Source organism: Podarcis erhardii, assembly GCF_964252035.2.
Source record: "Podarcis erhardii genome assembly, chromosome: 3".
NCBI classification, from domain to species: Eukaryota; Metazoa; Chordata; class Lepidosauria; order Squamata; family Lacertidae; genus Podarcis; species Podarcis erhardii.
Window position 1 is genome coordinate 84,645,790 of NC_138507.1, and position 24,166 is coordinate 84,669,955.

A 24,166-nucleotide genomic window follows, 5' to 3' on the forward strand; every position below is an offset into this window, starting at 1 on the left:
CTCCCAGAGTCCTCTTCGCCGCGCGGGCCGCTTTCGGATAGAATGCTGCTCTCGCTTACGTTCTCTTCCAATGACGGCGGGTCGGGCGGCGTTAAGGGACGGATCTCGGGACGGGGTGCAGAACCACCGTTTCCAGCAACGTATATGGGGTGACTTATGCAGCTGCGTATCTGAATACACATAAGATTTGTTTCTTCTATGACACTAATAGGTTAGGACCGCTGTCCTCAGGAGCAGATTAGCCAGGATTTCCTTTGCTTAGAGAGCTATGGAGGTGCAGTTTGTTTGCTTCTTGCATCTATTGCAACTCTCGGAAATCAGTTTAATAGAAAAGGAGTGCAGTTTAGCAATTGCATAGCGACATAAAAAAACCAACTCATCTCAGAGTAACAGTCTCAGATACACGATACGTTTGTATGTATTTTCACACCGTAGAAATGCAAAATAACGAAAGGCTAAGTGCACTAGTAAAGCAGCAGAACTACAGATACCATCATGCAATCGGAACATATGCACTGAGCTCCTCCCCCATTCGTGCGAGGCTTTGTTTTCAAATAGTATAGCCACATCTTCATATTTCTTTCAGGAACTTCCTCGGTGCTAAGTCTCTGTTGATGGCAACGCATTGCATCAGTTGGAAGGGATTGCTCTCTTAATACGGTCATTGCATCAGGTTGAGATGAAAGTTCAGGGCATGTTCTGTGTGGCTCAGCTGTTGGTTGTGACAACCAGGAACTACTAAAAGTATATTTGCTTACTGAAACCGCTTTTAAGATAGGATAAAGGTGGTCACTGTGGGTGCTCTTGCTCAGAGAAGACCAACTGAAATTAATGAACATGACTAAATTAGGTCCATTAATTTCAATAGTCGTACTCTAAATAAAACTTAGTTAAATGTGATGCTTTGTGTCAGGTTAATTGTCATTAGGGCTATCCATAGCAAAGACACAATTATCATTTAAATAGCACTTAAAGAAATAACAACTGCTTTCCAAAATGTATTCCAAAATGTATTTAGTTCATTACCGCAGTCCAATGAAGTAGTTTATTTCCATATAATCTAAATTATGATTATGTGTCAGGGGCAAGTGGGGGAAGAAAACATAATGATATAGGTGCTAGAATTTAATTAAGGTTTGGGGTGTCAAAGCTAATTTCCTTGGAAGTAATAACCAGACTCGTGTATTTAAGATGTGTGTTAGAAGTTGCTAATCTGGAATTAGCACATGTAAAAGCTAGTTAAGTAGGCAGCTTCCTGGATTGTGTATTGGACACTATAATCCTAGTAAAATCAACAAGTGTTAATGAAATCAGACTGGCTGGAGCAGAGGTTTTCAACCTTTTTGAGTTCACTGCTCCCTTGAACATCTACATTCTTTCTGTGGCACCCCTGTGGGGCTCAGGAACCCAGTTATGTCACCCCTTGCCTGCAGAGCTGGTAACCCCTCACCCTTTTTCAAACATTCTCCCTTGTGGAGTGTTCCCTCAGGCTCTTCTCCTCTCCTCTCCTGTCTCCTTGGGAGTCCTCTGGGCAGCTGCTGCTGCCGCCCCTGCCTCACACTGCCCCACAGGGGCCTGGGACTTGTCTGTCCATTTCCAACAGGAAGGGCTGATGGACTGGCTGGCTGGGCTCCCTTGCCCGCTTGCTTGCTTACTCCAAGGCCGCCTCAGCTCCTAACAACCAGCACCCCCTGGCCAGCTCCAGAGGCACCATTCATCTGCAGAGCTTGTAGCCAGAACTGCTGCAGCTAACAGCTGTACAAGCCTTTGGGAGGCAGAGACGCAAGAGGGCATCAGAGGATGGAGGGAAGGAAGGAAAGAGGGACAGAGGCCAGTCTTGCCCACTGCACCCTTGACCATTCAAGGCACCCCAGGGCGCCACAGCACACTGGTTGAAAACCACTTGTCTGCGGGGATTAACCATGAGCAGCTCAAAGGAAATAGGTGTTAGAATGTAGCCGAGCCAGATGGGCAGGGTATAAATAAAAAAAATAACAACAACAGTATAAATGGATGTAACCAGGACCAGGTGCTTGAAGCCACCTCCCCATAGAGCATATCTGTCAGGAGTGAGCTGGTAGTAAATCACACCGTGGAAGTAGAAGTTTGTTCACAAAGATGTGATCGGCACAGACTTGTCAGAGTGTCAGCCTTAATGAGCACAGCAACTCATCTTCGGTAGATCTTGTCACCCATGAAGCAGTAGCTGATACAGTGGTACCTCGGGTTACAGATGCTTCAGGTTACAGACTCTGCTAACCCAGAAATAGTACCTTGGGTTAAGAACTTTGCTTCAGGATGAGAACAGAAATTGTGCGGCAGCTGGAGGCTCCATTAGCTAAAGTGGTATCTCAGGTTAAGAACAGTTTCAGGTTAAGAATGGACCTCCAGAACGAATTCAGTTCTTAACCCGAGGTACCACTGTACTGTACTGAAGGTCCCACTTCCCCACAGCTGCCTAAGTCCCCTCCTCTCCAGGATTCCCCCCCCCCCCCAGGAATCGAGAGATCGCATCTGCACACAAGCAATCTCTTCTCCATCCTTGTTATGCCTCTTCCTAGGAGACTAGGATTGAAATAGTCACTCAGCTATGAATTGCACTGGGTTACTGGACCAGTCACTGTCTCTCAACCTAAACTCCCTCACAGGCTTGTTAGGATAAAATGAGGAGCAGGGAGAACTGTGGTGTGCTCCTTGGAGAGAAGGGATACAAAAGTAATAAACTAAATAAAAAGCAATTCAAGTTTAATAAACTATTTCATTTTATTAAATGGAGTAGAACCAGGGCTGGCACTAGATGTCATGAAAGTACAACAAATTGTGATTTTTATTAAAGTACTGTTGTATTTTTAATCCCAGAAAAAAACGGAGTTTGTTGATTTTCAGTCTCTGGTGCAACATATTTTGATAATATATATCACTTGACTTGGCTTGAATGGGGGAAGGAGGCGGCATTCCTCTCAAGCAGTAAAAAGCCTCGGGCCAGCCTTGAGTTAAAAGGCGACCTTTCCTTTGGGTTGAAGAGCGGCGCGCCTACTGGCGCCACGACCTCCTTCCCCGCCCAGTGACGTCCCTAAAAAGTTCCCATGATGCTCCGGGAGGGCGGCCATTCAAACCAGAGCGACGTCGGAGAGCAGAAAATGGCCGCGCCCGGAGCGACGCAACGAGAAGGTAAGACTGGGCTCTGGGTTTTCGACGGCGGCCCCTTCCCTTCCCTGGTGGGTCTCTGGGCCTTCGGCATCACCGCGGCCGAGTGACGAGGCCGCTCCGCCTTCTCTCTCTCTTTCTGCGCAGCCGACCTGCCTCGCGTCGCCGACTCCGGCTTGGAACTGCGCGAGGCTCCCGCCGTTGCCGTGACTGTGGCGCCGGCGCCGCCCGTGGCTTCAGTTCCCGGCGGCGCCTCCTCGGTGTCTGTGGTTTTCCCCGGCTTCGTGACCCGCGAGGGCTGCTTCCGTTTCACCTCCGAGTTCATGAAGCACGTCTTGTACCAGAGGCAGCAGCTGCCTTTGCCTTACGAGCAGCTCGCCTGCTTCTCCCGGAGGCAGTTTCCGAAATCCCCCGGCCAGGTGAGTTGAGGCTGTTCGCGCATACACGGGATCGCATCCTCGCGTTGCAGGCTGTGCACACGGGGAAGCGCTGGCTGAGTTTTTCGTTTTCGCTTTAGGAGCATCAAACCGACACTGGCTCCAGGGTGTTCACTTGTGTGGCAAAAAAGGTCTCTCTCTCTCGCAGGGTTTTCCGCATGTTTTCAGAGACGAGAGAATGTCGGGTTTTTTTGTGGGGGGTAGGCTATTAAGCCTCACGTGCGGATATATTCAACTTCCTTTTCCTCATACTTGCAACCACAAATACAAATTGGGATCTTCGCTTTACCTCTGGGTGTTTCAGGCTTGGTTAAAAGTATTTCCGGTGTTCTGGAGGTCGCTCTAGATTCAGCTGCAGTTTATCTTCGGTGCTTTTATATAGTTATGGCAAGTATTTGGGGGCAGCCTCTGCATGGTGATAACAACTTGTGCATTTTAAAGGGGATTTTAAAAATGGGAGCAATCAGACCTCATTAAACTCCCGATTATGAGGCTAACAGGGTGACTAAGAGCATCACAAGCTAACTCAGGTGAAAATCCACAAACATGATCATATTCTGATGCAGATTTTATAGTGAGAGAAACTTTGGGTGAAATGGCACTACAGAAATATTAAGTCTTTGTATTTATTGGGGGAATGTATTTCCATATTTTAATGGGTGCTGTGCAGCAGTTAAGAGAAAAGTGGTCACTGAAGACAAACCACCTTATTAGTAACTGGCTTATTTTATTTAAGTAGTGATTTTGGTAAGTTATGATTATGACACTTTTTCTGGTTTATTCTATATGTTATCAATTATATGCCTAGACTTTGAGATAATGTGTGAAATAACTATATTCCAGATTAAATATTGTCATCTTTTCACCTAAAATATTGACACCATTTCAACCACCTTAACTTCACAGGATGAAGATGTGGTCAAAAAAATCAATCCAAAAGATCAAGACAGCAACAACAAGAGGTGTCAGCAAGTACTGAGTGAACTTGAAGGAATGTTTCAGCACTTAGAAAACATGTTCAGTTTGACATTGGTCCCACGAGTTCTTATTCTGCTTGGGGGCACTGCTGTCAGTCCCAAAGAACTCTATGAGATCAATCTGCAAGGTATCTCCATGAGCAGTGCTGATGAGAGTCTGCAGACAGGAGCCTGTATTCGCAAGCTTTTCCGTTCGCTCTTCCTGGCAGATGTATTCAGCGAGCTTCAAGCCATTCCCACTATGGGTGTCGTTGTTATGGTTCAAGGGCACCGCAACTGTGGCGTTAACTGGTTCAGACCGAAACTAAACTACAAAGTGCCAGCCCGAGGGAGGAAGTTGACGGTCAGCTTATCATGCAGTCACAGCAAGAATACAGCCCTTTCTGCCAATCAGGAGATGAACTTTAACTTGGATGATTACATATGGTTTCAAGCTCCAGTGACAGTGAAGGGCTTTCGTTACTCTTGACAACGTTTTTAAGAGAGAATGCTTAACTTCCTGTCTCCATATTGCTTTGTAATAAATCTGATCAGCTGCAGCCACGTTCCCCTCATTTGAACTTTTTTGCCAGACCCTTTAGAAATATGTGATGAGCAGATGAGCACTATCATATTCTCCAGAGTTAACTTCCTTTCAAAATAATGGAGCTTAGAAGCAGATCCACCTAGGATTATAGGAAGGGCTTTTGGGGAATTGGTTCAAAAGGGAAAAGAGATTGCTTTAAGGCCTATGAAACCTATTAGATGATACTTGAAATAGTTATACCAGCGGGGGAACTTCCTACATAATATTATATTATGGATTATGTTTACAGGTAGATAACTACAATGTTCATGAATTGCTTTGGTTTGTGTGATTGTTCAAGAATCTGGCAAAAGCCATATAACTTTCTGCTTTTTCCTGAGTAATAAATGTTACTGTCTAAGGAGCTATTGTAAGGGTTGTAGCCATAATTAAGAGCAGCACAAACCCCTCAACACTGGAAGCCTAATAACTTTTAAAGTTTGCATCCCCACAGGATTATTAGAGTGGGAAAAGTTGGTTTAGAAATATTTATCTGGTGCTACGCAGGTGCTTTGAACTACAACTCCCACCATCCCTAACCATTGATCATGCTGGCTTCAGGTTCTGAGAGTTACAGGGCATGTGGAGGGCACTAGGGAAGGCTGCTTGTGAACAATGATTTGTCTGAAATATTACAAATTGGGGTGAAAAACACTTTCTAAATTGTGGAATGTAAAATAATGGAAGCCTTTTTGACAGGAGAGTAGGGTACAAATGTTATCTCTCATATTGAAAAGCTCATTTTGCTTTCCTAACAGTTTGCGTACATGAGTACTCCGATTAAGCCTCCTCCTGTGTTTGTCTCTGTTAGTCAAAACTAGAAGCTAACATTGTAAATGTGCTCTTTTTGGAAAAGGCTCTGAAGTACAATCTTTGCTGTAATATCAGCTTCTATAAAGCTGCACAAGATGTTTTGCTCATCTTCAATTGCTGTGATCAAAGTGAAGCTATAGTTTTGCCTTCCCCAACCTGGTGTCCTCTGGGTATTATTGGACTCCAGCTCCCATCAGCCTCAGCCTGCATACCCAGTGGTAAAGGATGATGAGCTGTTATCCAAAGCATCTACAGGAAATAAAGTTGGTATTGATGATGTAAAAGCAGGTGACAAGGCAGGTTCTCTGCTCATTTGCCACAGTGCACCATGGCACTGATGTTCTTCATCAATGAACTGCAGGGTAGGGCTGCGGGGTTGGGACAACCACTGTTGGGCAAGCATTAAAGGAACTAGCATCTTGTTCCCAAACAATGGGCAACATTTTACTTAATGTGAACATACCCACTGTGAAGGGTCTGAATGCTTTAGACTGAAGTGAGGGAAGTGGTTCGTTAGTTGGAGAAGTGTGGCTTTCCTGAGGATAGATCCCTATGTGTTTAGGTGGGAGTAACATTTATCAAAAGAAGCTCATGACAGATGTAAGGATAATCAGATGTAATAGGTTTTCCTCAGTTCCCTAAGGAAAGATTTTTGGGATGGGAAGCAGGAGTAATAAGGAACTGCAAGTTGGATTTTGTTCTGCTTGGAAGTTTTCAGGTTAAAGTTGAGACCTATGGGAGATCTAAGAACATATGTTACTTCTTGGGCCAAAGGCATTTGAGCTCCATTTAAACTATTATTTACAAAGCTGCTTGCCTGTTCTGGGCCAGAAAAGTTGCAAACTTTAAGGGAGAGATTCTCTAGTCTCCAGCATTATGGATTTTCTGACCTTTGGGACATTTTTGTATTGTGTTCCAATTGTTCTGGGAGAGGCTAAACAAACATCCTGCTTTTAAAAATGCCTGTTGAAAGCTAACAGAAGCACAAAAGAAGCTGCATCAGTTACTGCAGAACAAAATATTATAGCTACTGAATGTATTTTTTTTAAAACAACACTTTTTTCCAGAGAAAATAGCATGGATTATGAGGAAAGTTGACTTGCCTTCTAAAAGGCTGCCTATATAGTGGAGGCCAGCCCTTGGCAGTGTTCCTAATCCTAACTTTACAGCCCCTGCGTACGTACAAACCCAGTGGTAACCTACTATAATCTTACAATGCAGAACACTGTGTTAAAAAGGTTGAGGAATTGTTTCTTCCCACTTGCCATATTTCCTTGAGGAAAATCTGTTGGGGGACTACAAGGCAGTAGTGGGTGAGGTTCATAGCCACTAATACACACCCTCATTCCATTTGCCTCTCTCTCACTCCACCTTTTCCCCTGCACAGCAGTTAAGCTTATACTGGCACCAGTGCAAGCTGTTTTTCACAAGGGGGGGAGCTCCTTCCCAGCTGTAACTTTCTACCAAAAATTGTCATCCTTGCATGGCAGTTTGCTTCCATTGAAGCAGCTAAAGCCTATTTTCTAAAGCATAATTGCACAAAGCATAATCCTGGGTGAGGCAGGACTGAAAGAGGAGAGGCTGCTTGCCAGATGGGGAGGTTCCTCAGCCCTGGGAAATGTTTCTGTTTGATTTTTGTGAAGGTGAAATGAAATGTAAAAGGAATCTGTCTTGTAACAAATCTTGTAAAATCATAATAAGACAAGAACTCTACTACATTGGCTTTAAAAAGAAGTTGCTTTAAAGTAAACAGTGTCTTTTCCCTTTTTTCACACTACTTTGTATGGCTTCCACAGCCAGCCTCATAGAAAAATACTTGCCTACCCAAAACTTAAGGAGTAAATACATGCTTTAAGTATTGTTTAGTTGTCGGAAAGCTTCCAACTTTTGTTCATAGAGCTCTCTGCAATGCTTGTGCCATTTAATATTAACTTACAGGTGTTCCACCTTCTTCACAAACTGCCTGAAGTCTTGAGCTAAAAGTGCTGGTTCCTCGAAGGCAGCAAAATGTCCGCCCCGTGGCATGTAGGAATAGGTGACAATGTTCTTAAACAACTTCTTTGCCCAGGAACGTGGGATATGAGTAAGTTCACCAGGGAAGGCAGCAATACCAGTAGGAACATAGACTTCAACCCTGTAGCAGAAGATACCATAACTTCTCAAGAGCTTACTAGATAACATAGGAACTGCAAAACACTTTTTCTTAGTAAGCCTCACTGTGGCAAGTTAAGAGAACATGCTCTTCCATAGCCCACCCATTAATACATATTGCATTGTTTGTCTTCTCCAATTTTTTACCACGCATGCAAAGTAAACTATGGCTGGTTCACTAGTTATAGCCGTTCCTGGACTGGGACAACTTGCCTTTGTAACTCTTGTTCTAATAACCACATAACTGGATGTGGAAGCATTCCACAATGTGGTCTATATGGTATGGGGTTTAAGTACCTGTTGAATCCTGCTATGAGATCATTGAGGGAGGCCATGCTCAAGGTCCCTTTGCTGTGTAATGATAAGAGAGAGGGCCTTTTCCTTGGTGGTACCCCATTTCAGAATGTGTCACCTAAGTGGATAATTTTCAGGAGTGCACTGAAGGCTCAGACTTTGGGGGCATAAATGTGAACTGGATTCCAATAGTGTCTTGTCTGCTGCATTATGTGAGTTGTATCTAGAGATGCACTCAAATAGCTCCCCTGAGCTCCTATAGGAGAAATAATATAACTTTACTAGTGAATACTAATAATATATTGGCAACCATGAGGGCTAAATGGTTCTCTTCTTGCAGATGGGTTCCAAGAGAGTTGGGTTTGAAGCTTTTACTCCGGCTTTATAGCAACAGTGGACCCTGTGATAGTTTTGGTAATTGGGAAAGAAGCCATCATGGACTTTGTTCTCTTAGTGAACTTAAAACTAGACAACTTAAAACTTGGAGAACAATTACCTGATCTTTAGGCATGGCCAAAGAATTCCATAATGCTAGTTGGGGCTTTGCTTATTTCCTTTGAATCAAAGCATGTAAGATTTCAAAACTTGCTTTCAAAAACAAATTTGTTGTTTTGGAGGAAATACTTCTGGATGTGACGAAACAGGAATATTGTGCTTCTATTATGTAACCAGCTATTGCTACTACCACCATAACAGCTATAAAAATGCCTTAAGACAGAAAGCACAGCATCTTCGCAGTGCAATGACTTCTCTTAAAACAGCTTCTGGTACCTCTTCCTTACCTGCTGTCAGGAGCATTTTGGGGATTCTGGGAAAGATTCTCCTTGTAAAATCGCATTGATGGTACAATGGAGGAAGTGACCCAGTAAATCATGATATTGGTCAAAAGGTCGTCAAGAGAGTATTTCCTAAACAGAGAAGTTTAAAGCATTATCATAGTTTTACCACCATACCTTTGGTACTTGACTGCAATTTGGTCTACTAATACAGAATAGAAAGTGAGCTAATAACATGCTACCTTTGGGGTGTGTTACGAGTATACTGAGAAAAGCAGTAATAGGTTAAAAAAACAACGCCAATTTTATTGGCTGTTTGAGATGATAACTCCCCTCCCCCTTCCTAAAAAGGATCCTCACCCCATTACACTTGTGGTACAGACCTTTCCAGACCTCCATTGTCCATGTTCCGGAATGATTTGTCTGTCCAGGTGGAGAATTTCTCCAGGATGTATGCAGCAAGTCCCACAGGAGAATCATTCAATCCACAGCCTAGATCAGGGAAACAGCATATTACCGTTTACATCAGACACTTGCTCCACCTCTGGCTAGGAACTGGGCCCTGCATGGAACTTGCTCAGAGATCCAAGTGAGAACTAGGGCTTTGGATTGCAACCAACTTAATGCCACATCATTCTGGATGTCTTAACTGCAAGGGCCTGGTTCTTCCAACTATCTATTTAACCTGGCTGGAGAAAAAAAGCATTAGGCTAGAAAACTGGCCACTGGGAGCACAGGGGTTGCTGCTGACTTTCATCTATGGTACCTTGGCAGTTTGTTCTCTCCCCGCCCCCTCCTCCCCTCCATGTAAGCCCATTACCAGGGGAACTTATTGTGTGAATCTTGTTTACTTGCAGAGTAAAAGTGGGGGGCAGAGATCTGTGTGTGTGTACAGTAGTCTCGTGTAGGTGTTACATTCCGGGGAGGGGCATAAATATGAACACATATAGCCAAAACAACACCTTGGAATTTTACCTGCCAGAGCAAGTGTGAGACCTTCCCAGAGCCCAGTAAGCAGTACAGAGAGCTTAAAAGCTATTTTTGTGCTGGGAAAACCTGGCATGGAAAGAGCTTTTGAGCTCTCTGCCTTGTGTATGTATCAGCTGGCCAGCTACCAAGCACATACATTTGTGATCATCCAGGTTAAATGTACATGTAATCCTACTGTATTACTTTGCCCTTACTCATTTGCTTCTGCAATTGTTGGCATCCTTCAGTCTCAAGACACTGGAGTCCACCTCTGGGGATGAAGGTTTCTAGGAGCCACAGGTGAGAGCTGAGTGCAGAGTGAAGACCAAAGGTGGACAAGCTACTCCAGAAGGAGCATGACATGTCCCCCACCAGTGCTACATCCCATATACTCCTCTTTTGCAATAGAAAGTTATAATTAATGAAGCCTGATTAATCCAAATCTACACAATTTATTGCAGTTATTCCTATGTGCCTTAGCTAGTATAATTTCATTCTGTATGGGGGAGACTAAAATGCCTCTTTTTCAGTGGGGGCTTCTCAAAACACAGGATGATCAACAAACCTGCTGTGTCAGGCTTGGTGGCCTGGATGTGTAAGTAACCAGATTCTCGCAAAATTTCATACACGTGCTTCTCAAAGTATGGGAATAAACGACGTGCGTCTTCCCTGGTGAGGCCCACCAGCCATGGTACGTAGGCTCCCAGTAGTAAACCAACCAAGCTAATGTTACTGGTGAAAACCATGTTCAGATGAAGCCCTTTTACAGATCTGAAAAGAAGGCATGGAGAGTTTTCCTGAACTTTCTAGTAAATGTGCTTTGGCTAGCATTAGAGTCAGAACCAGCAAATATGGAAGAACAATGAGAAAATACTTGGGAGAAGTGACATCCAGGGAAGAGACATAATCATCCCTTGTATACACAGGCAGGGATATATTGCTGTTATTTAATACTGCTTTTAATAGTGGTTCTTGTGCAAGCCGGCATTTCTCAGTTGCTTGCCATAAGTTCAATTAGGAGCAAAATCTGGATTTTCTTCAGGGCAGAAATTGATTCCTCATGCAGATGTAATCCAAAACCTATGTTTCTGTTCTCAATTACTTCCATGAGTCCTGCTTTGACAACAAATGCTCATTATATTCTCCGACATCCTTCCTTGCAAACAACAACCCCTGCAACCAAGTTGCATGACGAAAGATTATGCCTAGATAACCCCCTGCTTTATAACATAAATGTAAGGTAAAATAAGGGATGTGGGTGGTGCTGTGGGTTAAACCACAGAGCCTAGGACTTGCCGATCAGAAGGCCGGTGGTTCGAATCCCCACGACGGGGTGAGCTCCCATTGCTCGGTCCCTGCTTCTGCCAACCTAGCAGTTCGAAAGCACGTCAAAGTGCAAGTAGATAAATAGGTACCGCTCTGGCGGGAAGGTAAACAGCGTTTCCGTGCGCTGCTCTGGTTCGCCAGAAGTGGCTTAGTCATGCAGGCCACGTGACCCGGAAGCTGTACGCTGGTTCCCTTGGCCAATAAAGCGAGACGAGCGCCGCAACCCCAGAGTCGGTCACGACTGGATCTAATGGTCAGGGGTCCCTTTACCTTTACCTTTAAGGTAAAGGTAAAGGACCCTTGGACGGTTAAATACAGTCAAAGGCGACTATAGGGTTGCAGTGCTCATCTCACTTTCAGGCCAAGGGAGCTGGCGTTTGTCCACAGACAGCTTTCTGGGTCATGTGGCCAGCATGAATTAATCACTTCTGGTGCAACAGGACGGAAACCAGGGCACACGGAAATGCAGTTTACCTTCCCACCACAGCAGTACCTATTTATCTACTTGCACTGGCATGCTTTTGAACTGCTAGGTTGGCAGGAGCTGGGACAGAGCAACAGGAGCTCATCCTGTCGCATGGATTCGAACCACCTTCCGACCGGCAAGGCCAAGGGGCTCACTGGTTTATACTACAGCGCCACCCACTTTACCTTTACCTTTATAACGTATAGATATGCACAGCTACTAATGTATGTTGAATGATGAGGAATATGCAATAGAGAGAAGGACCTCCACCACTTACTGTGGCACCATCTGGGCTATGTTTGTGGTGATCTTGGAACCCCAGTCTCCACCCTGCAGGTAATATTCCTGGAAGCCGAGTCTCTGCATTAGCTTGTGAAAGATTCGAGCAGCAGCCAATGAATCAAAGCCTATCAGTGGGAAGAAAAAGCATCATTAAAAGACATCTACTATAGCTTTTAATTAAAAGCAGTGCCCTGGAAGTCCCTCCTTGGTTTATCTGCCACTTACCCTGTTTGTGAGGGGCCTCTGAAAAACCATAACCTGGGATGGATGGACAGATGATCTCAAACACCACATTTTCGCCACTCAGTCCATGACCAGCAGGGTCCGTAAGCAGTGGGATGATCTTATAGAATTCATAGAAGGAGCCAGGCCAACCATGCACCATCAGCAATGGCCTGGCACTCTGACCTTTCGGGGTGTGAGATGGTTTCACATGGATGAAATGAACTTCAATTCCTGCCAGAAATCCAACAGACAAGTTTTAAGTGCTAGCTGCAGCAGAGAAAGCTCACTGTGGAAAATGGGGTTGGGGTTGGTCTGAAAGGATTAATCCCATTACAGGATATATTTATGTGTAGTTCAATGGGGAAAGAATTCACCTTCAATGGTTGTCTTATAATGTGGGTACTGGTTGAGGATTTTAACTTGTTTTTGCCAGTCAAACTGGGTTCTCCAGTAGGAGACCACTCTCTGCAGATAGTTGGAGTTGAAACCGTAGTTGAAGGCAGCCCCTTCCAGTGGTTTTGTGTAGCGGGTCTGATCGAGACGCTGGTACAAATCCTACAGAGAAGAGAGAGAGTCCCCATAAAGAATACTTTCAAAAGTGAGGCATCCTAACCTCTATGAATAGTTCTTAGAGGATCAAAGGCTTTCCACTATATATTAGGGGTGCACAAAGATTGCGCTTTCTATACGGCCCTAAGGAATATTACGCAAAACAGTGTTGTTCATATGGGTTTCTGGCTGGATAAAGACTTTGACTGAAGGCCTCAAACTAAAATAGTTTTTATTAAACACAGATGAGAGAGGCTTTCATTTCACTTAGGAAGAATTATTTCTTTTGTACGATTGAGAAATGGGACGTATAGAGAGTGTTCCATGTCCTAAAATGCCTGCCAAAACTGGGTAAAAGATTCTGAAACAGTCAAAACTCAGGAGAGCTTTCCCGTTGCTAGACAGCATAATTAATTTTGTTCCCAAGGATGCCATTTAGAAAATGTGACCCTCGAAACATATCTTAGACATCTTGAAATATTTTTAAGTCCCTTACAGAAAAGGGGCTGTTGCAATTTTTGAAGCTGCTTTGAACACGTCAATGATAGCATATTGCCAATATAAGCTACCAGGTGACAATTTATTAGTAGAGGTCTTCCCTCTCTTCTTCTCCTCTTTGGCGATTACTCATAACAGAGTAATATTGTCTTCCATGAACATGGTCTTAACAGTGTGTCCATAGGTGACTGTGTAGGCCAATTCTGGATCCATACGTCCTTCTACAGTGGGGACATGGGATTCCAGGCAGGAGCTGATCACGGTGAGGGTTTGCCAAACATGCCTTCCTCTTAGCACATTTCTCCCTTTCATCCTTAGTTTGAGCATCTTCAAAGTCCGTGACACCTTTGGTAAAGCCTGTTCTCCAACTGGAGCGCTCGCAGGCCAGTGTTTCCCAGTTGTCAGTGTTTATACTACATTTTTTTTAGATTTTTAGATTTGTCTTGAGTTAGCCTTTAAACCTCGTTTGTTGACCACCAGCATTATGCTTTCCATTTTTAAGTTTGGAATAGAGTAGTTGCTTTGGAAGACAATACTCAGGCATCCGAACAACATTTTAATGTATTTTTAATCTTTGTTTTAATGTATTTTTAATCTTTGTTGGAAGCTGCCCAGAGTGGCTGGGGAAACCGAGCCAGATGGGCAGGGTACAAATAAGAAATTATTATTATTATTATTATTATTATTATTATTATTATTATTATTACCACTCCAATGAAGTTGATGTTGAAGAATTATTGCTTCAACAATAGTGATCTTTGCTTCTTCCAGTACATGGGCATTAGTTTACCTGTCTTCCCAAGTGATATGCAAAATTTTTCAGAGACACCGTAGATGGAATTTTTCGAGGAGTTGGAGATGGCGTTTATAAGTGGTCCATGTTTCACAAGCACACAGTAAGGTTGGTAGTACAATAGCTTTGTAAACAAGCATTTTGGTTTCCCTGCGAATGTCCTCAGACTCTCTGCGCTTCAATCGGGAGAAAGCTGCCCTTGTGGAAAGAGAACTGCCTAGGTAGGAAAAGTGGAGGTCATCCTCTGAGTGTGCACATACTACGTTGTCATCAGCATACTGAAGCTCTATGATGGAAGTTATGGTAACCTTACTCTTTGCTTTCAGCCTTCTCAAGTCAAAAGAGCTTTCCATCTATTCGATATATGATTTCTACCCCAATGGGGAGTTCAACAATGTGTAGGGCAATGTATAGAGGTCTTCTCAGCCCTCCTCCAACACAGTAATGCTTGAATTGCTAGGGTGATGAAACCTGACACCCTCCCCCTGTTTCAGCTAAACCACAATACTCTGCAGCCTTCTAAAATCAGATAACATGGCATGGCCACCTCAGGATCACCTGTAGTTCAAGTAATTAGTAGCTGGAGAGTCACAGTGACACAAAGCTTGTTTGCTAGCATAGTATCCCATTGACACAGGAAAACTGGCCTGGCCAGTTTGGGCTTTACCAGCATCCTCATCTGACCTAAAAAACATGACTAACATGATTGGCTGAAAAGAAGGTAGGCAGCTACAGAACCGGAATGTGATCAATCCTTAGTGTAATCCTACTCAGTTGGCAGACTTACACACTCTCAAGCTCACACAGGGCAGTTAGAAATTCAAAACACAATATTAAAAGCAGTTTAAAACAATCACAAAAATAAGCTGGGTCCTAAAAATATACATCTCAAGTGTCAAAAGCCAGGGTAAACGCGTTTGTACCATAAATTTTACACATAACACCCCCCCACCCATTTCCCTCTTCTCATTAGTACCTGGATTTCCTCCTCTGATGTCGTTACTTTGAAGGGTCTAATTCCTTTATCTTCTTCATCAGTATGTGGTCTCTCTCCAGAGCCCCACCATCCATCTCCCATTTCTAGGGTCTTCGTCCTCTGCCTAGACAGAAGCCAATATACTAGGAGGCCTCCACCTCCGAGCGCACAAGAAGCTGCAATCATGTTTTTCTGGGGTGTGTCATAAGACCTAGAAAGGCACCCAACATTTTGTGAGGCAAAGGCTGATAAGCAATCTATGTGTGCAAAAGAAGGAGTACTTGCAAGTCTCCTTAGAAGCAAATGGTGGGTTTTGACTGAAATGCTTCTTGGTACAGTGGTACCTCAGGTTAAGTACTTAATTCATTCCAGAGGTCCGTTCTTACCTTGAAACTGTTCTTAACCTAAAGCACCACTTTAGCTAATGGGGCCTCCTGCTTCTGCACTGCCGCCGTGCGATTTCTGTTCTCATCCTGAAGCAAAGTTCTTAAGCCGAAGTACTATTCCTGGGTTAGTGGAGTCTGTAACCTGAAGCGTATGTAACCTGAGGTACCACTGTATTTAAAATCGTAGCTTAGTAGAAATTAATAGGACAAAAAAGTAGTTCTGAAAAAGCATATAATCAAAGGTTGTATATGCAAGTGTTCTTTAAACATTTTAATCACTCTTTTATGCTTGCAAGAGGTAATAAACTGAAATTTCATTCTTTGTTGGGCTCAGCAGTGGCCCAAGAATTAAAGATTGGGGTGCATGAAGACACAAAGAGGATTATAGGGCAAGATTTGGTCTATGTGTTAGGTTTCTGTAAAATAAATAATAGTATATTTTACATTAATGCTCCAATCCCAAACATATTTCAGAAGTAAACCCTATCGATTTTGATTGCATGAACTTTCAAGTAGACATGATTAGGATGGCAGCCTTGTTTTAATCATTTCCAGTTATCAACTGTACTTTTCAGGCTACAGATTATAACTAAATATGCATTTCATTCAAATAATCCCAGCAGTAGGGTGAGTGGGTGAATTACTTGTTTCAGGTGACTTGCCTCCCCACCCCCCATGCCACTTGTAATTTTGATTAGATAAACAGACGATATTAATTTGCACTGAGAGTTTCCAGGCACTATTGGTATTCTAAAAGTTAGACTAGTTGGAAGCTATTACTACTGCCATCCTGTCCAAATAGCTACTGTGTTTAAGACTGGGTAATGTGAAAGGAGCCGAATCATATAAACAGAATGGGCATACTCTGGGAATATATTCCAAAGCAGAAAACTCAGTTTCAGCCCCCCTTTTTTTAGCTTGGCATAACTGTCAATCTGGACCTGTTTTTAACTGTGAGTTTACACATTTCATTCCTTGAGAATAATAGAGGATGAGGTTGGGTGCATTTTGTTTGCATACAGCTATGAATGTGCAAATGTAGGCATACCTGAGCATAACATTTTGCTTCATACACCTAGCTTAAGCAGTGAGGTATGAAAGCCTGTCATTCCTGTAAAGTCTAGGGAGGAAATACACTACTATTAATTTTAAACAATATGGCAGAAAGTGCTGTAGAACAGGCATAGGCAAAGTCAGATGTTTTGGAACTACAACTCCCATCATCCTTGGCTAACAGGACCAGTGGTCAGGGATGATGGGATTTGTAGTCCCAAAACATCTGGAGGGCCACGTTTGCCTATGCCTGCTGTAGAAGGTGAACACACAGCCACCTTTTAAAGAGAAAATAGTCCTAATGAGCACTGCTGCAGGAATTCTCTTTAAATGACATGGTAGGGGAGTGTCTCGTTCATCATTTGTGATGTCTTGCTAGGCACTATCCTATCTACCTCTTAACTCCATGGAATTTCACAGTTGTGTGAGTTGGCTGAAGGAAGAACATCATTTCCGAGTGACAAAAATATTGCTCTTGGAAAAATGCAATGTCCCAGGCAAGCAAAACACTGTCTTGCTTTAAAATGTCTTGGTCTTTCACAACAAACGAGTAGAAGAAGAAGAAGAGTTTGGATTTGATATCCCACCTTTCACTCCCTTTAAGGAGTCTCAAAGCGGCTAACATTCTCCTTTCCCTTCCTCCCCCACAACAAACACTCTGTGAGGTGAGTGGGGCTGAGAGACTTCAGAGAAGTGTGACTGGCCCAAGGTCACCCAGCAGCTGCATGTGGAGGAGCGGAGACGCGAACCCGGTTCCCCAGATTACGAGACTACCGCTCTTAACCACTACACCACATTGGCTCTCAGCAGAGTAACAGCTGCTTATGTATTAAGCAAGAAATGTTAACTCTGAAAGGACTTCAACAGTGTAATCCTATATGCACGACTCATTATTTTCAAGGGGGCTCTGTGTCAGGTAAGTGAATATCAAATTGCAGCCTAACTGAGAAAGTGAGTTGGGTTACAGGGGCCAGAAATACACCATAATGCAAGGAGAACCCTGATGAAGGAGGTCAAAGACCTCTCTGGTCCAGCATTCTGTTCTGAGCGAAGCCCATAGCCAGGACTTGAGCACAGCAGCTCTCTCCACTTGTGTTCCCAAGCAGCTGGCATTGAGAGGCAGTCCACCACCATCCTGGCTAGCAGCCACTGATAGCCTTACCTCCACAAACTTGTCTAATCCTCTTTTAAAGTCATCCAAACTGGTGGCCATCACAACATCCTGCAGCAGCATGTTTTGCACTTTGAACTATGTACTGAGTGCAGAAGTACCGTATTTTTCGCTCTATAGGATGCACCCGACCATAGGATGCACCGTGTTTTAGAGGGGAAGAACAAGAAAAAAAAATTCTCCCCCTCTCTGCTCAGCACCCCTTCAGCGAAGCAGCAGGAGAAACGGAGCCCCTTCCATTTCTCCTTCCGCCTGGCTGAAGGGGCGCTGCACAGCTCTGCCTCTCTGCTGAAGCCAGGAGAGTCTTGCTCTCCTGGCTTCAGCAAAAGGAACCCGAAGCCTCCGGAGCACAGCAGGAGCTACTGCTGCGCTCCGGAGGCTTCAGGTGGCTATCCCTGAAGCCTGGAGAGCGAGAGGGGTCGGTGTGCACTGACCCCTCTCACTCTCCAGGCTTCAGCGAAAGCAACGCGAAGCCTCTGGAGCGCGGAGGGAGCGCTCCCTCTTCGCTTTGAAGGCTTCGTGTTGCTATCGCTGAAGCCAAGGAGCCTGCATTCGCTCCATAGGACGCACATACATTTCCCCTTAATTTTTGGAGGGGAAAAAGTGTCCTATAGAGCGAAAAATACGGTACTTCATTTTGCCTGTGCCAAATCTTCCTGTATTCAGCTTCACTGGTTAACCTTGGATTTTAGTATTAGGACAGAAACTTCTCCCTATGTACTTTCTCTACACCAGGGGTGGCCAACTCCCAAGAGACTGTGATCTACCCACAGAGTTAAAAACTGGCAGTGATCTACCCCCTTTTTGGGGGTTCAGGGCACAAATGTTGAGCTTCTTTGGGGGGGAGCCAGTGATCTACCAGTGATCTACCACAGACGTCCAGTGATCTACCAGTAGTTCATGATCTACCTGTTGGATGTGCCTGCTCTACACCAGGCAGAGTTTTATGTGCCTCTGCCCTCCCCTCCACCCTTAATCATATTTATTCCAAATTAAAAGCTCCAGATGTTGCAACCTTTCCTCATTGAGGAGGTAGCTCACATTGATCATTTTAGTTGCCCTTCTCCTTCCCCATCCTTATTTCTAAACTTTGTTCCATTCTCTTATGTAAACTGTGCGCCTGGCATGTGATTGTGGGTTGCACTTTGGCTCTTTTGCCAATGCCTCTCTGAAGGGCTGCCCTTTGCCCCAAGCACAGCAGTAACAAAAATCAAGCTTATTAATGCACAAAGCATTTCAATTCCTGTCCGAGCACAATAGAGCAACTAGGAGAAGCAGTTAAGCAGTGCTTTTCTGAACATTCAAAATGCTTTGCACAATCTTCTTGCAATCCTTACGTCCTGTATTACCCTCATTTGGCAATTGAGGTTTTCCACTGAGAGGCAATGATTTATTTAAGGCCACTTAGTGAGTTTGTGGCAGGAGAAAGCAGCTTTCCATGAAACCACCAGTTTGGGTACATATGACATAGTGAGCAATTTTGCTACTAAGGGACACCCACATTTCTGAAGATCAGGAGCTTCCCCCTCTTCCAAATTTCCGAGCTCCTTAGAAGCAGAGTAGTCAGATCCTTGTTTATTTAAATCTCACAAGGATTTAGCTACTCAGAGGCCTTATCCTGGTAAGATATGGCGTTGATTCAGCACCAAGCAGCTTTAGTGGTGCTAATCTGCCTCAAGCAGGATCAGAACTTGATGGCTTTATGGAAGGGTCTATCTTTCCAGCACTTCCTCAGCAAACAGTCCTAGGCTCCTTTCAATCTGTCCTTTGGTACATATTTGAGGGGAGCTTTAAAAACAAAGTAGCCGTTCTACTTAACTATGCATTGAAATTAAGAGCTACATGGTGTTTACCAACCTGATGAACACCCGCTTGTGGATAAAAAGAATAAATTGGGGGGTGTTCCCACTGATGGGTGTAGCCAGGGGGGCAACTGCCCCTCGACATCAAGCGAATAAATAAAAATACTTAACTAAAAGTAGAAACTGTAGAAAGATTTTGACAGACTTTTCTGAGCACTTGGGGTGAAAAAAAAAAGTAATTTAAAACAACTGTTGCTGAGATATTTCATTCAGAATCTGTTTGACAGAGCCAGACAGAGAATGATGACAGGTAGGTGCCATGCCCGCCCCCTAACATAAATCTTGGCTATGCCCATGTCCAGACCTCTTTTCTATGTATGTTTATGTAGGAAGTAGGTATTCCAATCTACTTGAAACATGACTGTGATTACCTACCTGGGCTGGTAGCTATTCTAGTTTCATTGCTCCACAATAAAAATAAGGAGTTTGAACTGCCCTTTGCTTCTTAATTTCAGAGCACAGTGAACTGGGTTGGCTGCCCTGGCTTCATGACTCTGCAGCCAGCATTCAGACCAGTCCCCCGCCATTTAGCTTCTAGCTAAATACCAAGTCCAGCTTATCCCACCCCATAAGCTCCCCCAAGAGCAGCTCCTGCTGCCTCCTCTTTACACTCACCTGACATTCTGCAGGATCTGCTGCCACATGTCTGCAAGATGGGCCTATGAATTAACAAGAGTTCAGCTTTGACCCACGGACAATGTCGTTCCTAGGTCCGTACTTCCGCCTTCAACTGCCTGTTCCCAGTTCTCCATTGAGTAACACTGAGTAAACAAAAAGATTACATAGTTTCCTACTGCCATCTACTGCCTAAAGGCATGTTTCCATGATGGCTAGCAGGACTGGTCAAAGCCATGTTGCTGCCTTGAGGCAGAGCAGCAAATGGCGCCCCCTGGCTTTCTCTCTGTCTTCAGTACTTATACCACAAATCCCTAGTGTGCTGCTAACACTATATGCATGGGTGAGACTGCCTAGTTTTAGTTGAGGTGACAGAACCTGTGCTATATATGAAAGTCAGGGGTGCTCAAATGGCAGCAAGCTTTGTTGACCTTGGAGCTTCTGAAAAACCCTGGGTAAGACACAGAAATGGGAGAAGGTCTAATAAAGTTAACTAACACCATGCTCACTTCTCTGGCACCAACATGTCCACTACCACTTGAAGCCACATCTCTCTGAGGTTCCTTAATTTTTGAAATACAAATCTGGCCGATCTGTTGCAATATAGAGCAACTGCAGTAAACCCCACGCATAAAAATGGCTTTTCGCATTGTGACCGGAACTGCTTTTGCTGAGTTTCATTGCAACTCACGCACCTGTAAGCATGTGCCCCCGTTAGCTCTGAGGATGCCACAGCAACTTTACTCAGGCAACTATTGTGGAAACAATAAGACTTTCTGTAAATCCTCTTCAGGGAGAGTTTTTATTCTTAAAAGGCTTTAGCCACTTCACTGACATTATGAAAACTCCTAAGATGCCTCCTGGAACTGGCTATCGTGTTAAAACGAAATCCAGACACACATTTACTTTTCAGATAAACAGTGAATTTTTCCCAGTTTACCTGACACTCTGCTGCTTCTTCTTTCCCCTTCTAAAGGTAAAAGTAAAGGACCCCTGGACAGTTAAGTCCAGTGAAAGGCAACTGTGGGGTTGCGGTGCTCATCTCGCTTCAGGCCAAGGGAGTCAGTGTTTGTCCACAGACAGCATGTTTGTTGATGTGGCCAGCATGACTAAACAGCTTCTGGCGCAACAGGACACCGTGACGGAAACCAGACAGCATGGAAACGTCCTTTACCTTCCCGCTGCTGTGGTACCTATTTATCTAATTGCACTGGCATGCTTTTGAACTGCTAGGTTGACAGGAGCTGGGACAGAGCAATGGGAACTCACCACTGTCGTGGAGATTCGAACCACCGACTTTCTGATCAGCAAGCCCAAGAGGCTCAGTGGTTTAGACCAGTGTTTCCCAACCTTTTTTGGGCAAAGGCACACTTGTTTCATGAAAAAAATCTCGAGGCACACCACCATTAGAAAATGTTTAAAAAATTAACTCTGTGCCTATATTGACTATATATAAAGTAACTCTCTTTAATAGGAATCAAATAAACACAAAGAAAGTATTTTATAATTACTTTATTATGAAATAGTAAGTACCGTATTTTTCGTCCCATAGGACGCTCCGTCCCATAGGACGCACCTACTTTTTTGACGGGGGAAATAAAGGAAATTTTTTTTCCCTTTATTTCCCCCCCAAAAAACCAGGTCGGGGAACAGTGGGATGGCGGTGCTGCTCCTCCCCGCTGTCCCCCGAGCTTGTGGGGCTGGCCCATGTCTGCCTGGCGCGAGGGGCGCTCTGCTTCAGGGCGCCCCGCGCGTCCGGCGGCAGGCTACAGTCCGCAGCATGGGGAACCCTCTGTTTCAGGGCGCCCCATGCGCCCCCCGGGTGCGCAAGGCTTGCCAACACGAGCGCGGAGCACGGGGCGTCCTCCGAAGGGCGCCCCGTGCTCCGCGCTGCCAGCTGACGCCCGCAAGCCTTGCGCTCCTGGGGGGAGATCCCCCGGGTGCGCAAGGCTTGCGGACACCTGCGTGGAGCATGGGGCGTCCTCTGGAGGGCGCCCCGTGCTCCGCGCTGCAGGCTGCTGCCTGCAAGCCTTGCGCTCCCGGGGGGAGATCCCCCAGGTGCGCAAGGCTGGCCGACACCAGCGCGGAGCACGGGGCGTCCTCCGAAGGGCGCCCCGTGCTCCGCGCTGCCAGCTGATGCCCGCAAGCCTTGCGCTCCCGGGGGGAGATCCCCCGGGTGCGCAAGGCTTGCGGACACCAGCGCGGAGCACGGGGCGTCCTCCGAAGGGCGCCCCGTGCTCCGCGCTGCCAGCTGACGCCCGCAAGCCTTGCGCTCCCGGGGGGAGATCCCCTGGGTGCGCAAGGCTTGCGGACACCTGCGTGGAGCACGGGCGTCCTCCGAAGGGCGCCCCGTGCTCCGCGCTGCCAGCTGACGCCCGCAAGCCTTGCGCTCTCGGGGGGAGGTCCCCCGGGTGTGCAGGGCTGGCCTACAACAGCGCGGAGCACGGGGCGATGGGATGTGGGAGGGAGCTCGCTCCCCGCCCCGCGTGTGCTCGCCGCCGCCGCCCCGCCTCTCGCCGCCCGACTCCCCTGCCTCCCTCCCACGGCACACCAGGCAACGTCTCGCGGCACACTAGTGTGCCGCGGAACACCGGTCGGGAAACACTGGTTTAGACCACAGTGCCACTCGCATCCCATGCTTCCCCTTTCTACCTCCTGTTAAGTGGCAGTGACCAATAGGACAACAGGAGACAGCCCTACATACTGTCTGCTACTGCTCTTCCCTAGGAAATGGAAACAGTAAATTTATCAGTAATAGCCGTGTTTGCTGGGCTAATATACTCTGAGTGGATTAATTCTGACAACACAGTTTACGAAGGAAGACTACACCATCTGGATAGATACCAAATCCTCCATATGGAGTTTTCAAATTGAATTATCCCAAGTAAGCTGCTCAAAGGGACTTTTAAGATTATTGTTGTTTTTTCATAATAATCACTGAATTGTTAGCCTCCCCCCCTTTTTTTTGCATAGGATCCAGACAGTGTTTCTCAGGTTTTGTTTTTCTGTTTAAAGATGTTGGATTTTCCAAGTGTTCAAATTATAATATGTTATCCAGTTTCTTGTGTTCTATGTCAGTGCAGACAGTTACGTTCTTCAGGCACTGCATAACTATTGCAATGGCTGTTGGATCCACTATACTGTGATAAAAAACAATGATGGCAGAAATGGGCATGAAACTGGACTTCTGCAAAGAAAAATATTAGAAAATGAACATTTTGGGGACCTTAGTAATGAAAGTCAAGCTTTGCAGTTTCCTGCCAGCAGATCTATTTGGGGAGCTACCCTTTAATAATCTGGGAATATTTCTCATGAGTAGATCCATTTGTGGGATTGCAACTGTGAGTAGTATATTACTACTTTGCGCAGGGGGAAATTTGTGTTTTAAAGGTATGGTGTGTACACAGCCCTAGACTTGCATGACCTGAAAGTTGGTTTCAAGCGCTGTGCACGCTAACATCTTTCTTCTAGGAAAGTGATAGTCTCAATTGCTACATGCTGCTTGGATTCCACAGGAACATTCTGGTTTGTTTTGGGATGACCCAATAGGAAAATACGAAGAAAGCTCTCGTGGATATACAAATACAGTCTCCTCTGTATTTGTTCAAAAGTCATCGTGGATATACAAATACAGTCTCCTCTGTATTTGTTCAAAAGTTGGGGGGGGGCACACACAGAGAAAATGGCTTGGAGGGTTCAGTGCTGGGCAGACTAAGTGAACAGAGCCTCAGGCAGACAACAGCTGCAGTGGGCTGCCTCCCAGGAATAGGGTGGACATGCACAGAAAACATCTGTGCTTTTAAAAATCTTTTATTTCTTTGTGTTTTGGCCTGGA

The 24,166-nt window shown here is 45.0% G+C and overlaps 2 protein-coding genes across 2 annotated transcripts; one reads left to right on the forward strand and one right to left on the reverse strand.

Moving 5' to 3' along the window:
* Positions 1 to 66: 66 nt before the first annotated feature.
* Positions 67 to 5,100, forward strand: MAD2L1BP (MAD2L1 binding protein). Its single transcript, XM_081856087.1, has 5 exons — positions 67 to 149; positions 587 to 1,285; positions 2,701 to 3,171; positions 3,295 to 3,566; positions 4,491 to 5,100. The coding sequence occupies exons 3-5, from the start codon at positions 3,087 to 3,089 to the stop codon at positions 5,028 to 5,030; spliced, it is 897 nt and encodes a 298-aa protein (XP_081712213.1). The 5' UTR covers positions 67 to 149; positions 587 to 1,285; positions 2,701 to 3,086; the 3' UTR covers positions 5,031 to 5,100.
* A 2,557-nt stretch (positions 5,101 to 7,657) lies between these two features.
* Positions 7,658 to 20,479, reverse strand: LOC309338734 (epoxide hydrolase 1-like). The gene is made up of 9 exons (XM_081856074.1): positions 20,332 to 20,479; positions 15,245 to 15,455; positions 12,803 to 12,983; positions 12,429 to 12,659; positions 12,199 to 12,328; positions 10,695 to 10,900; positions 9,544 to 9,652; positions 9,167 to 9,292; positions 7,658 to 8,073 (listed from the first exon to the last, which is right to left on the reverse strand). The coding sequence occupies exons 1-9, from the start codon at positions 20,358 to 20,360 to the stop codon at positions 7,872 to 7,874; spliced, it is 1,425 nt and encodes a 474-aa protein (XP_081712200.1). The 5' UTR covers positions 20,361 to 20,479; the 3' UTR covers positions 7,658 to 7,871.
* Positions 20,480 to 24,166: the final 3,687 nt, after the last annotated feature.